Genomic DNA, 13,028 nt, shown 5'->3' on the forward strand with positions numbered 1-13,028 from the left:
GCTATCAGTGTTTTCTTTTTTTCCCCCACTGTTCAATACTGAAGTTTCGGTGGTTTTAAATGGGATTCATTAGTTCTTTTGTTTCATTAACTGTATAATCTATGACGTATGGCGCAGAGTGGGTGGCGACGTATGGCGCGGAGTGGGTGGCGACGTATGCATGAAAGGACAGGGTTGAAAATTTTAAGCTTTGTCTTGAAAAGGCCTTGAAAATATGGAAAATGTTTTAAAAAGGGCTGGAAAATCATATTCATAACTAGCTGTACCCTGCCACGCGTTGCTGTGGCTTAATTTCGTGTAATGGAAAATTCTAATAAAAAGAGGAAATGCATGTTTCTTATATTCTTAGTACAGCAATCCACTCCAAAAAGTAAAAAAAAACAAAAAAAAGGCGAAAATAAAAAAAAATATGGTACTCTTGCAGAATTGGTGCAGTGAACGCTGTGTCTTTTTGAGCCGAATAAAAATTTTGCATTAAAAAAACAAAAAAAAATTATCCATTTCGGTAATAAAATAACATATCTTGCCTTTGATAATATTTGTTAATAAAGTCACGTGAGTCGATTAATGGGTGCTAATGCACTTACTGATCCGCGCTATTTTTTTAAATCGTATTTCCAAGCTTAAAGTTTTATGTTTTTTTGGTATTTTTTTAGATTAGGTCCACCTCCACAATTTTCTTTTAAATAACGACTTTTAAAGGTTTCCGACTATGCTGAATACAGAAATCGCATTGAAATTTTGCAGAAATAAGTAGTTATCGAGATATAGATAGTTGTTTTATGCATTGTATTCTTTGGCGGCCATCTTTGTTACGCGCATAGATTTGTTTATGACGCGCGCAAGCGTGTAAAAAAGACGGCTGCCAGAGATTACAATGCATTATACAAATTTTTAATATCTCGATAACTACTTATTTCTGCAAAATTTCAATGCGATTTCCGTATTCAGCATAGTCGAAAACCTACAAAAGTCGTCATTTAAAAGAAAATTGTGGAGGTGGACCTAATCTAAAAATTTACTGTTTTTTTTTCATTCAATTGTAAGGTTAAAGTACAGAATAGGTACAAAACACCCTCTTCACCCAATGTTAAGAATGGCTTTTTAAATAATGTTATTATTTCAGCACGGATCAATAAGTGCACGAGTACCCAATTTCTTTATAAGCATTCATATTTTCTTGTATAAAAACAACTTCTGTAAAAAAAAAAAAACAAAAAAAAAACGTGCACTTTCAATCCTTGTTAAAAAAGGTTTTCTTGAAAAAAACCCCCAAAAATACGGTAAAAAAAGCAAAGAACAAAACGTTAATCGGTATTCATGCAGAGAGTGATCCTTGCTGAAATAATGTTATCATTTAAAAAGCCATTCTTAACATGGAGAGGGGTTTTTGTACCTATTCTGTACTTTAACCTTACAATTGAATAAAAAACATATCATAAAACTTTAATTAAACATGGAAATGTGATTTAAAAAACAGCGCAGATCACTCTCTGCATCAGCACAGAAAGTACAGAATAGTTAGAAAACATCTTGAGGTAATCTCGTCAGCATCAGACAAAGCCAAACTCTTTGTCAAGAACTTTGCAGCTAATTCTACCCTTTGCGACCAAGACCGCCAACCCCCAATATTTCCTCCTGTATCAGAAAACACGCTATGTGATATACGTATATCTGTACGTGATGTTGCGAAGCTAATCAAAAACCTTGATTCGAGTAAAACAACTGGCCCTGATGGTATTCCAATTATAGTACTCAAAAAACTTCAACCTGAACTAGCGCCCATACTTACAAAACTGTTTAAACGTTGTCTTAAGGAGAATAGTTTCCCATCTACCTAGAAAATCTCATCAGTATGCCCTGTATTTAAGAATTCAGGTGATCGCTCATCCCCCTCTCAGTACAGGCCAATAAGTCTCCTGTGCGTCATGAGTAAGTTGCTAGAATCTGTGTTAAATACAGAAGTAATCAACCATCTCAACAAAACTAACCTTCTTAGTGACACTCAATATGGTTTCCGTTCTGCTAGATCTACAGCAGATGTCCTTACAGTTATATCGCATAGGATTAGCAAATCTCTCGACGGTGGCAATCTTTCTAGGGCAATTGCTCTTGACATATCTAAAGCCTTTGATAGGGTATGGCATAAAGGTTTACTTCATAAGATCGCTAGCTATGGTATAGCTGGAAAAGTCTTCTCAATTATTAAATCATTTCTTTCTGATAGGTTCATAAGAGTAGTAGTTGATGGGTAAAAATCAGAAGCTCACAGTATTAATGCCGGTGTCCCTCAGAGATCCATCCTGGGCCCAACTCTTTTCCTGATCTACATTAATGATCTTCCAAATCATATCCTTACATCATTTGTAGACATTTATGCTGACGACACTACCATTTATGGTACCACATCTAAGACAGTAAACGACCAAGTTCTCTCCAATTCTCTCTCCTCTGATCTTGAGCACGTAGTACAATGGGGAAAGGAGTGGCTGGTTACTTTTAATGCATCTAAAACCAAGCTTTTCTCTTTACATCATCAACATTCTAATCCACATTTGTCATCAATTGAAATGAATGGCTCTCGTCTTCAGGAGGCCTCAAGTTTTTACAAGCTTCTGGGCTTGACCATTACTCCTGATCTTAAATGGAACACGTACATCAAATCTGTTGCCAAGGCCGCTGGAAAAATGGTGGGATCTTTCTATCGATCCGGTAGATATCTCACTGCTGATGCTATTCTCTATCTATATAAGAGCCAGGTACGTCCAAGGATGGAATACTGTTTCCACATCTGGGCAGGAGCTGCTAGAAAGGACTTGTCCTGCCTTGATAGAGTTCAAAATAGACTTCGTAGCCTCGTAGGAGATGTCCTTTTCTCCTCCTTGCAACCTCTATCTCACAGAAGAGATGTTGCGAGTTTGTCTCTAATGTATCGTTATTTTCATGGAAAGTGTTCGACTGAGCTTCAATCTATGGTCCCCCCTCGCCAAACTTTCACAAGAAACACTCGTCTAGCTGTAAACACTATCAATAATTTCCCCCACTCTTTATCTGTGCCTAAACCTAAACGTAGATTCCATGAACAAAGCTTCTTTCTTAGAACTGCACGGCTGTGGAATTGTCTTCCGTTTTCCTGCTTTCCGGCTGACTACAATATGGTTGTGTTCAAGTCTAAAGTAAATAAGTTCTTGATGAGCCGTTCCATATAAGTTATCAAATTTATCAAATTTTCATTACTAATGATTACTATATTGACCAATTTCTACTGTACACTCTTTAACCCTTATCCTTGAGTGGCGTCTGGGCCTTGATAATGTGGTGACGCAAAAAAAAAAAAAAAAAAATCCTCCCTCCCCATGTTAAGAATGGCTTTCTAAATAATGTTAATGATTCAGTACTGTTCCTTGTCTGCTTAAGTTTAACTTTTGTTTATTAAATTGTTAGGTGAAAGTCCAGAATAGTTACAAAACACCTCTATCCCCATGTTAAGAATGGCTTTCTAAATAATGTCATTATTTCAGCGGGGTAGCTTCTCTGCATAAGTACCATGTTTTGTTTTTAAATTGTTAGGTGAAAGGACAGAATAGTTACAAAATACCATCCCCATGTTAAGAATGTCTTTCTAAATAACATTATTTCAGCACGGTATTTTCTATGCATACATACTATCTATTTTTGTTTATTAAATTGTTAGGTGAAAGTATAGAATAGATGCAAAACTCCCTCCCCATGTTAAAAATAGCTTTCTAAATAACGGTATTATTTCAGCACGGTACCTTCTCTGCATAAGTACTATCTTTTGTTTATTAAATTGTTAGGTGAAAATATGAAATAGTTACAGAACACTCTCCCTTTCCCATGTTAAGAATGGCTTTCTTAAGTGTTATTTCAGCACGGTACCTTCTCTGCATAAGTACCATCTTTTGTTTATTAAATTGTTAGGTGAAAGTATAGAATAGTAACAAAACGTCCTCCCCATGTTAAGAATGGCTTTCTAAATAACGTTATTATTCTATTATATTATTATGGTACTTTCTCTGCATAAGTACCATGTTTTTATTAAATTGTTAGGTGAAAGTACAGTACTCATGCAGAGAGTGATCCATGTGGTAATAATAATGTTAATATTTTAAAAGCCATTCTTAACATGGGGAGGGGAGGGTGTATTTTAACCTTACAATTGAATAAAAAAACATAAAACTTTAATTAAACCTGAAATACGATTTAAAAAATAGCGCGGACCACTCTTTGCATTAGCACCAAACTGTAATTTTACCAACCAATCTTATATCGAAAAACAAAAAAAAAACTCAAAAAGCAAGCGACAAACTTTTTTTTTGGCCTTATATAATAAAGAAAAAATGTGTAAATTAAAAAATTTCGAAGATAAACAAATGAATTATGTTTTTTTGTTTTTTTTACTTATCGAGTAAACAGAAAATGAAATCTACTTCTTTTTTGTCAATTCGTGGCTGTGAAATGAATCGAACCGGAAGTTCAGTTTTATCAACAAAGCAGGTTCGCACTAACGGTTAAAAAAATATATTCATCTTATTTAATATTTTAATAATTCGCGAGGTAAATTTATTTTAATAACATAAAAACATTCCTTGACTCTAAAGATGGGTTGTCTGAAAATTTCAAATAAATTGGTAACGTAGAAATATGGTTTTATTCACTTGTAACAAACCAAGAATTACATTTTTATATATATATATAGATGTAGTTTTAATAATTTATTAAAAAATGGAAAGTTAGATTGTTATAGCATTGTGTCTGACAAATCTTAATTTTACATAGCCAGTCAACTTTAGTCTGTTCTTTACAATCAATTTCATTGATTACATATTTTATCCAGCCTAATAATTATTTTAGTAATAAAAACTTGGAAAGTCATTGTTTATTTTCATTGGATAATTATCTATGCTGATTGACCAATGAAATTGTTTAAAAAATATGTAAAAACTTATTTTAAAACTTCTACATAGATTCCTCTATTCAGATAAATAAAACAAATTTCAATTGCAATTCATTATTGAGATGAGTATTATTTATATTTATTTATTGTGGACTATTATTCTCATCTTTATACTCCTCTCAATAATGAATTCCAATTAAAATATATATATACCATTCGGTACGGACCTGACAATGGAAAATCAAATAATAAATAAAACATAGATTTATAAGATAAAAAAATCCAACCTTGATCGCCTTTCGGGGCCTGTGGTGCAGTTGATAGACACGTTGAATCTCTACGGTTCCAGATGAGAACTGTCTGAAGATAGCGGTTTCAATCCTACCCAAAGCCAGCCAGAGGCTTACTTGGCCAAAAACGTGGTGAGACGACAACAACTACGGATAGCAATAATTGCTGAGAATGCAGTTGGGAGATTCAAAGTTCTTATCCGTCGCGGTTACCACCTGACGAAGGCCAGAGGAATAGTTGGCCGAAACGTTGTAAAACAACAACTAATAAAGATGAGAATAATAGTCCGCAATAAATAAATATAAAACAAATTTCATTCTAAATTTATTTTTTTGAAGATTACGCTTGCATTGCAGACATTTTTTTTCCATGGTCTACTAAGTGATATTTGACTGAAAAAATTTTTGATGTTTATTTAGAAATAATTAAAAAAAAAATATTGAAAACCTTTATAATGAGCGTACTTGTCCTGGAATAAAGATGCCATATTCCAAAAATTGCATAAATTGACCAAGTATTTTTTTCTTCTTTTAACTAAAAAATAAAATTTTATAACTAAACAAGATGTAGTGATTTTTGGTCGCCCATGCTTTTTATCTAGCATAAATAAGGGAGATACAACTCTGTTCAAACTATCTAGATCAAATCCACCCTTATAATGTAATACGTTTAGTGTTAAAATCGCTAAAAATCGTAATATTTTTTTTTTTCTTTTTAGTAAAAAGAAATACTTAATCAATTGATGTAATTTCTTGAATATGTTTGTTCCGTGATGAGTATGTACATCAATGATTTTTCTGTGTGTGTATATATATAAATATTTTTTTTTAAATAAGCACCCAATTTTTTTTTTTTTTTTTTTTTTTTAAGCATCCAATTTTTAAATATAGCCAAAAAGCTTTAAACTACCATAAAGCATTCATATCTTCATCTGCTCAAGTTTTCATAAGTGGTTTCTTCTTGAAACTTCAAAAAAAAAAAAAAAAAAAAAAAAAATGGTGTAATTTTCTTATTTAAATAAAATGAAATGTATTCATCATAATCATCATATTTGATCTAGTATCCATGTTAAATGTTGGCATGTGTTGGATGGCTTTAAGGGATTGATTTCTAACTTTGCCTATCTCTAGCCAGGTATTTATTTATCCCTCTCTCTTTAATTTATTTTGATCATTTCCCCCAGGTTTTACTTTTCCCTGTGAACTGAACCTGTTTACTTAACTGTTTACATCTAGTAACCCAATAACTCTTGCTGATTCTTTCAATGTGACCATACCATCAAAGTCTCCTGTTGTGCACACCCCTCGCTATAATGTTCAGATTTAATTTTACTTTAAGGTCATCAAAATCGTCTGCCTTTAAGACATACATTACACATCTATCATATCATATTGTCATAGCATTTCTTTCCATGCAATACAGGTCCTCAATCTTCATTGGCCAGGTTTCAATTCCATACATCACACTGCATGTACATAGATTCTTCTCTTCTGTTAACTCTCAGCTGATTAGTTAGAATAAGTTCCATGAACTTATTCTATCTACTAACTCATACCTGCTCCACCCTGTTCTCCAATTGTATTACCAACATAACAAAACTTCTCGACAACCTAAATGGCTTCATTGTCCAAATATACTTTGTCCACATCAGAGTTTTCATCCATCTCCTTTGTTTTACACTTTTTACATATAAACTGCTTATCTGCTCTCAGTCTACCTGTAATTTCACTGCACTTCTGGTGTACCCTATATTTACAAGTACCACAAAAGATTGAATTGCATCTGACTTGCCTGCAAAGAGTAGAAGTCCCTCAATGGGGCTACCTGTTGGCCGTAGGTAGCGACCAGTAATACCTTTAGGATGGGATCCTGGTGGGTGAGAGACTTGGAGGTCAGGATTTAGTACCCCCACTTCCCAACACACCACTTTGGCCCTTACTGGGCTAGATGGGCGGCCGGAGGGGCCCGATCCGATCAATCGGCTGGTCATGTCAAGCCCCACCATATATTGCCCACCCCATAAACATATCATTAACATAATATGCCTATCCCTTCCCCACAAATAACATCTACTTCCTAATATATGGTGGAAAGCGGTGGCTGAGCGTCAATCGATGAAGTGAAATATCTATGACATGGCTGCAAACCCTTTAAATTACTACGTATCCCAGAGTAACATCAAAGGAAAACAGGTGCTCATGAATGATATCACGTAAATCGAGTATATCATCTTTGTACCTTGTTGAGCCTGGGTGAATGGGCCCCCCCCCCCCCAGGCACTTCCCATATAGGGCTCCGAGGTGGGTGGGGAGCAAAGATAATGAAAAAAACAATCTTATTTGATTATGGCTTTTATTACCCACAAAAGCCCCCAAAAAGAAGCTTTTCAGATGTTTCCGACATTTCAAGTTCAGAGGATGAACAGAAATGCTCAAAGAAAACGCAATATTTTTTAGTAATTGAAACACTTGAAAAAAATGAAATAAATAAAATTTCACCTTTTACAATGAAAAAATTTTCTCTCAAAAAATAAAACCAAAATGATAAAACGACTGTAAAATAACACCATACTTATCGAATTGAAATAAAAAACACAAGCTAAAGAAATTCTCAAGTGACAAACCTTTAACAATATCAAAATTAAAACTCATCCTCACCCAAAAGGAGTCATTAGATGCAGTGAACTATCAAATTGCTCGACTGAGGAAATTTTATCTAATCTATCATCCCAAAGTGTTACAGAAGTAAAAAGAATAAGAATAAAACGAAATGGAGAAACTATATTGACAAATACATATATACTCTCCTTTGACTCCACAAATCCCCCAAGTAAGATTAAAATTGGTTACCTAAAAGTGAACGTTGAAAAATACATCCCAAACCCTCTAAGGTGCTACAATTGTCAACAAATGCACCAAATTACCAATCTGTGTAAGATGTGGTGAAAACTCAAAAAATAGTGACTGCAAAAAAGACCCCAAATGCTCAAACTGTAGTGAAAACCATTCAGCTGACTTCAACGGATGCGATAGAGGTCAAATAGTTGTTCTTGTTTTCTTTTCCTTATAAAGGAAATGCATTTGGGCATGATTACAAAATCCGAAAATTGGAAGAGAAGTTGCAATTACCGTTTATTTTATCTTTTATTACATTATTTTGAATTTGGCCTTTTGGCCAAGATCAAAGTGTAGTATCTGTTCTTATGATGCTGCACTTCCATTTCTTGTTCTCTTTCTTTCATGACTGAGACAATTTTTTATTTTTGTACCTTTTCTCCACGTTAAAAAAAACGACCCTGGTGTCTAACTCTGTCCTGTGGGGAGGCATTGTAAATAGATACATCATTTTGAATTTTCAAGTTAAGTCATTAAAATTTAAATTCATCATGAAATTTTGAATATAAACTTTTGTCATTTGTTTGTTATATGCTCTGTATTAACATTGAGCTTCATGAATTAAGGATTAGTATTTATAAAAAAAGTGAAATCTAATTGAAAAAAAAAAAAAAAATTTCCACAGAAAAAAAAATATATATAATCATTCATTCCAGTAATGTCCCGCCTTTTTTTTATTTACATGGTGGTCACCACTTATCAAGGCCCGGAGGCCACTCAGAGATAAAGGTTATTGCGTGTACAGTAATCAGTGGTACAGGCCTTGATGGCTAGGGCTCTCCATCTATCTCTCTTCCTCGAGTATTTATGAATTCATTGTTGCTCATTATTTTTTGTTGCCCATTGTTCGAACTGTCAGTGTACGTTTCTTGCTGTCATCCTTTGCTTCTTCTACTCATGATCTTTCCTATTATTCTTTGCTGGTTGTCGGGGGAACAGATTTATTTGCTTACTTGTGTTACCATCTGGATTTACTCAGTTTTACTGTATTTTTTTTTTATTTTTAAATGCAGTATGCGAATATGTTAACTGCTGACCATAAATTGCAAAAGATGAGTTTAATTTCTCATTATCGAGTTTAAAATGTTACTGCAAAGTTTGAGTTACAAATTAATTTTCTTTTTGTAATTGTTTTTTTACTCTTCAGATTGTCTGAAGCAGAAGAGCTACTGGTTGGAAATACTGTCTCCAAAAGCAAGACTTTCGAGGAGATAGAAGTGGAATATGGTCCAGTGGCTTGCCATGTGTTCAGCTTACTGGGTCATTTATATAGGTAAGAATGGAGGGAGGGTTTATTTTACCTGTTCCTACAAATGTAAATCCTTTGCAATAAAGTTATTTTCTTTTTTCTGGGGGAGTTGGTTATATAGTTATGTGACCATCTTTGCAAAAAAAAATTTTTTTTCTTTTAATTTTTTTAAATTAAAAAAAAAAAAAAAAAAATTATGAGGTGGTGAGTTCTATTATCTGTCCTGTTCCCATCGTACCATACTCATAAGCTTTATCTTCTTTAATGGGAGTTGGGGGGATTCTCCCAGGTATTCTTTTTTGGGGAGATTAGTGTAGTGCATGTTCCATTGTCATAATATCTTGTCAGGCATTTCTTCCTCTTCTGAGAAGTAATGTAGTAGATGTCTGTTCATCATATCCTCCCAGGCATTATCGGTCCTGGATATGACCTAAAACTATATCCGATGGTGAGGCTCCACCTTGCAGAGTGTGGAGCCACCCTTTAATTGCCATTGCTCCCAGGTCCACTCTGACCCGGAGTGGTAGTACCTGTTAGAGTCCCAACTATGGGTTAAATAGAAACCGACTTGAAAACAACAAATATATTCTATTAAAAAAATATACTCCATTAAAAATCGTTCCTCAAAATAACTAGATTTGGCATTAAATAACCTGAAAAAGGTTGATATGCCATAAAACAACCAACCAACCCAGGCATTATCACTGCTTTTTTTTTTTTTTTTTTTTTTTTTTTTTTTTTGTGTGTGTGTGTGTGTGGAGTGCAGGTGAATTTTTTCATGCTTTATTTACTCTTTTTTTTTTTTTTTTAAGGGGGAGGTAGTGTAGTAATGTATTATTTGTCATGATACATTACTCCCGAGCATTACCACCTTTTTTTGGGGGGGGGGTTACAGTATATGTTGGTTCCTCGTGATGCTTTACCAGGATTACTTTCTCCTATTTTTTTTTTTTTTTTTTTTTTTTTTTTCTTTTGTGTGTCGCTGTAATATAGTATCTGTTCTGTTGTCACAATGTCTTCTCCCAGGCATTAAATTCTCTTTTTTGATAGTGAGTAGTGTTTGTTCATTATGATCCATCTTCTCAATCATTACCTCCTCTTTAGGGTGTAGTATGTTTGTTCACCATATTGTTCTCCCACACTAGCAAAAATGTAAAATTGGAGGTGGCATATGTTTCCTCATAAAATACAATTTTTATTTGTACCACAAAACAAACTGCACATACGTACGCTCATTTTTATTATCTAGATATAACTTGAAAATTTAAGAAATGAGAATAGAAATTTTAATGGAGGGGTTCAGGATTGGAGCAGAAGTGAATCAATGTTCTTTCTGATTCCCAGGAAATGTCTGGTGTTTCTTGAGGGCAGGAGAATTAAAGATTGTGTAAACCGACCAAAATTTATTTTAATAAATCGCACTTTACTTACATCCCCTTTCACTCAATACTGAGTACATCTTTGGGTCCAATCAAAAGTATTGAGCATTATTAAAATTGGACTTTATCAATTTAGATTATGAATTCTACTGATGGAATATTTTACGTGCCCAAACTTTTACAGTTAAGTACTCTCTATAACAGGCACGAGGGGAAAAAAATGAACACATATCTAAGGAAATGGCAGAAACACTAGAAGATGACCTCTAATCTGTAGTGGAATGGGGACAAAAAGTGATGGTCATGTTCAATGCTGCCAAGACTAAACTAGTTTCATTCAATAATTACAAGAAACCCTCTCTACCACCTATAACAATGGCCAACGACTCTTTATCTGAGAGTACTTCCTTTAAACTCCTCAGCCTAATGTTTACAGGGAACATGAACTAGAATAGATACATTGAGAACATTGCCAAGGCTGCTGCAAAGAAGGTGAGCTCTCTCTACCGTGCTAGAAAAGTACTTACGCCTCAAAGTATCCTGTACCTCTATAAGGCCACCATTTGCCCATGTATGGAGTATTGTTGTCATATTTGTGCTGGTGCATCTGCTACTAGTCTCTCACTCCTGGACAGGGTTCAAAAGAAAGTTGCCAACCTGATAGGTCCTGAACTGTCACCTAGGCTTCAGCCTCTGTCCCATCGACGAAATGTTGCATCTCTCTGCCTGTTCTACAAGTACTTTAATGGTGAATGCTCTGACGAACTACAAGCACTTGTACATCCTCGATGTGACTACCCCCGACAAATCCGACTAGCAACTAAGTCCCACCCCTTTACAGTAGAGATCCCTAGGTGTAAGAAAGCCTTTTACTCCAATAGTTTCTTCTCCAGAACTGCAAGACTTTGGAACTCCCTTCCGGGATTCTGCTTTCCCAACTGCACTGATATGCAGAAGTTCAAGTGTAATGTGAACGAACATCTTGTTGCTCATCTCCCTTCATAATGCCCCCACAAATTATATCCCCAATAGTAGCCCCCTACTTCAAAGTGACATTGTGCCTTATTTGGGGTGAAAATATAATATTAATTTGCTATTTAAAACATTTTTTTTTATTATTATTAATAATAATAAAAAAAAGTAGCAAATAAGTTAATTTTTTTTTTTTTTTTAAACCCTTTATGACCTGAATTATGTAGATCAGTGGTTCTCAACCTTTTTTTACTCATGGACCCCCTTTTCTCTTATCTTGGTGGACCCCTTCATAACTATTGGTCATAAGACAATCTCCTATTTTTCACTAATATAAATTTTGAGGTTTTAATTAGTGGTGGGACGATTAATCGGAATCGGAATCGTTAATCGTAAGAATCGTGTATTTTGGGAGGCATCGGAATCGCATCGTTAAAAAATACCTTAATTTTCCGATTCCTTCATTACGATTCTTTTAGTCTGATGTTGAAAAAAAGAAAAAAAATTCCTGATATTTCTAACCACAAGAGAGAAATAAAAATAAACCAAAGAAATTCATTATTAACAGGGCAATGCTTAGTGCCCCTCCCTTACAAGGTTCATTCATTCAGATCTATTATACCTATTTACTATGCCTCCCCACGGGACAGAGTTAGACACCAGGGTCGTTTTTTAACGTGGAGAAAAGGTACAAAAATAAAAATTGTCTCAGTCGTGAAGGATCTCTCCTCCACCGACAGAGAACAAGAAATAGAAGTGCAGCATCTGAAGAACAGATACTACACTTCGATCTTGTCCCGAAGGCCAAGGAAATTGTAATCAAAACTACAAAAGAGTTAACTTGAAAAGAAGTATGCAGGGCTCTACATTGCGAGTAAAAATTTAAAAAAACGCTTATCTTTTTGGCGATTTTTTTTTTTTTATTTATTTTTTTTTTTTTAAATTTTTACTGACAAATCTTCTAATACTGAATGAAAATGCCTTTTCAACTATTATTTTCTTAAAATAAAACGAGCAAAGTCAAATTATTTAAACAGTAAAAGGTTTAATAGAACAATATACTTTTTTTTTCTTTTTTTAAAAGAAGGCTTTTGAAAGAAATATCTCTAAAATGAAATTGATCACGTATTATTTCGCAAAGCTTTGATAGTAGTCGGTTACTTTTGAAGTTTCAAAAAAATCGACCCCATACCTATCTCTTCCAAACCTAAAGTTATTAAATAACCCCCTTCGTTAATTTAAGGGTAATTAATTCAATTCAGTCAAGTTTTTTTTTTTTAATTTCATTGAAATAAAATCTATTATTTTTTTTTTCTCCAGAAAGA

The 13,028-nt window shown here is 34.1% G+C and overlaps 1 protein-coding gene across 1 annotated transcript in view; it reads left to right on the plus strand.

The window, feature by feature from the left end:
- The window catches only part of LOC145285798 (cell division cycle protein 27 homolog), a 154,458-nt gene that overhangs the window by 66,349 nt on the left and 75,081 nt on the right, over positions 1-13,028 (plus strand). The window contains exon 4 of the mRNA XM_080134175.1: positions 9,251-9,376. Within this exon, the coding sequence (XP_079990301.1) occupies positions 9,251-9,376 (126 nt within the window). The remainder of the gene's footprint in view (positions 1-9,250; positions 9,377-13,028) is intronic.

Source organism: Euprymna scolopes, chromosome 10, assembly GCF_053919585.1.
Source record: "Euprymna scolopes isolate OS-2025 chromosome 10, ASM5391958v1, whole genome shotgun sequence".
NCBI lineage: Eukaryota > Metazoa > Mollusca > Cephalopoda > Sepiida > Sepiolidae > Euprymna > Euprymna scolopes.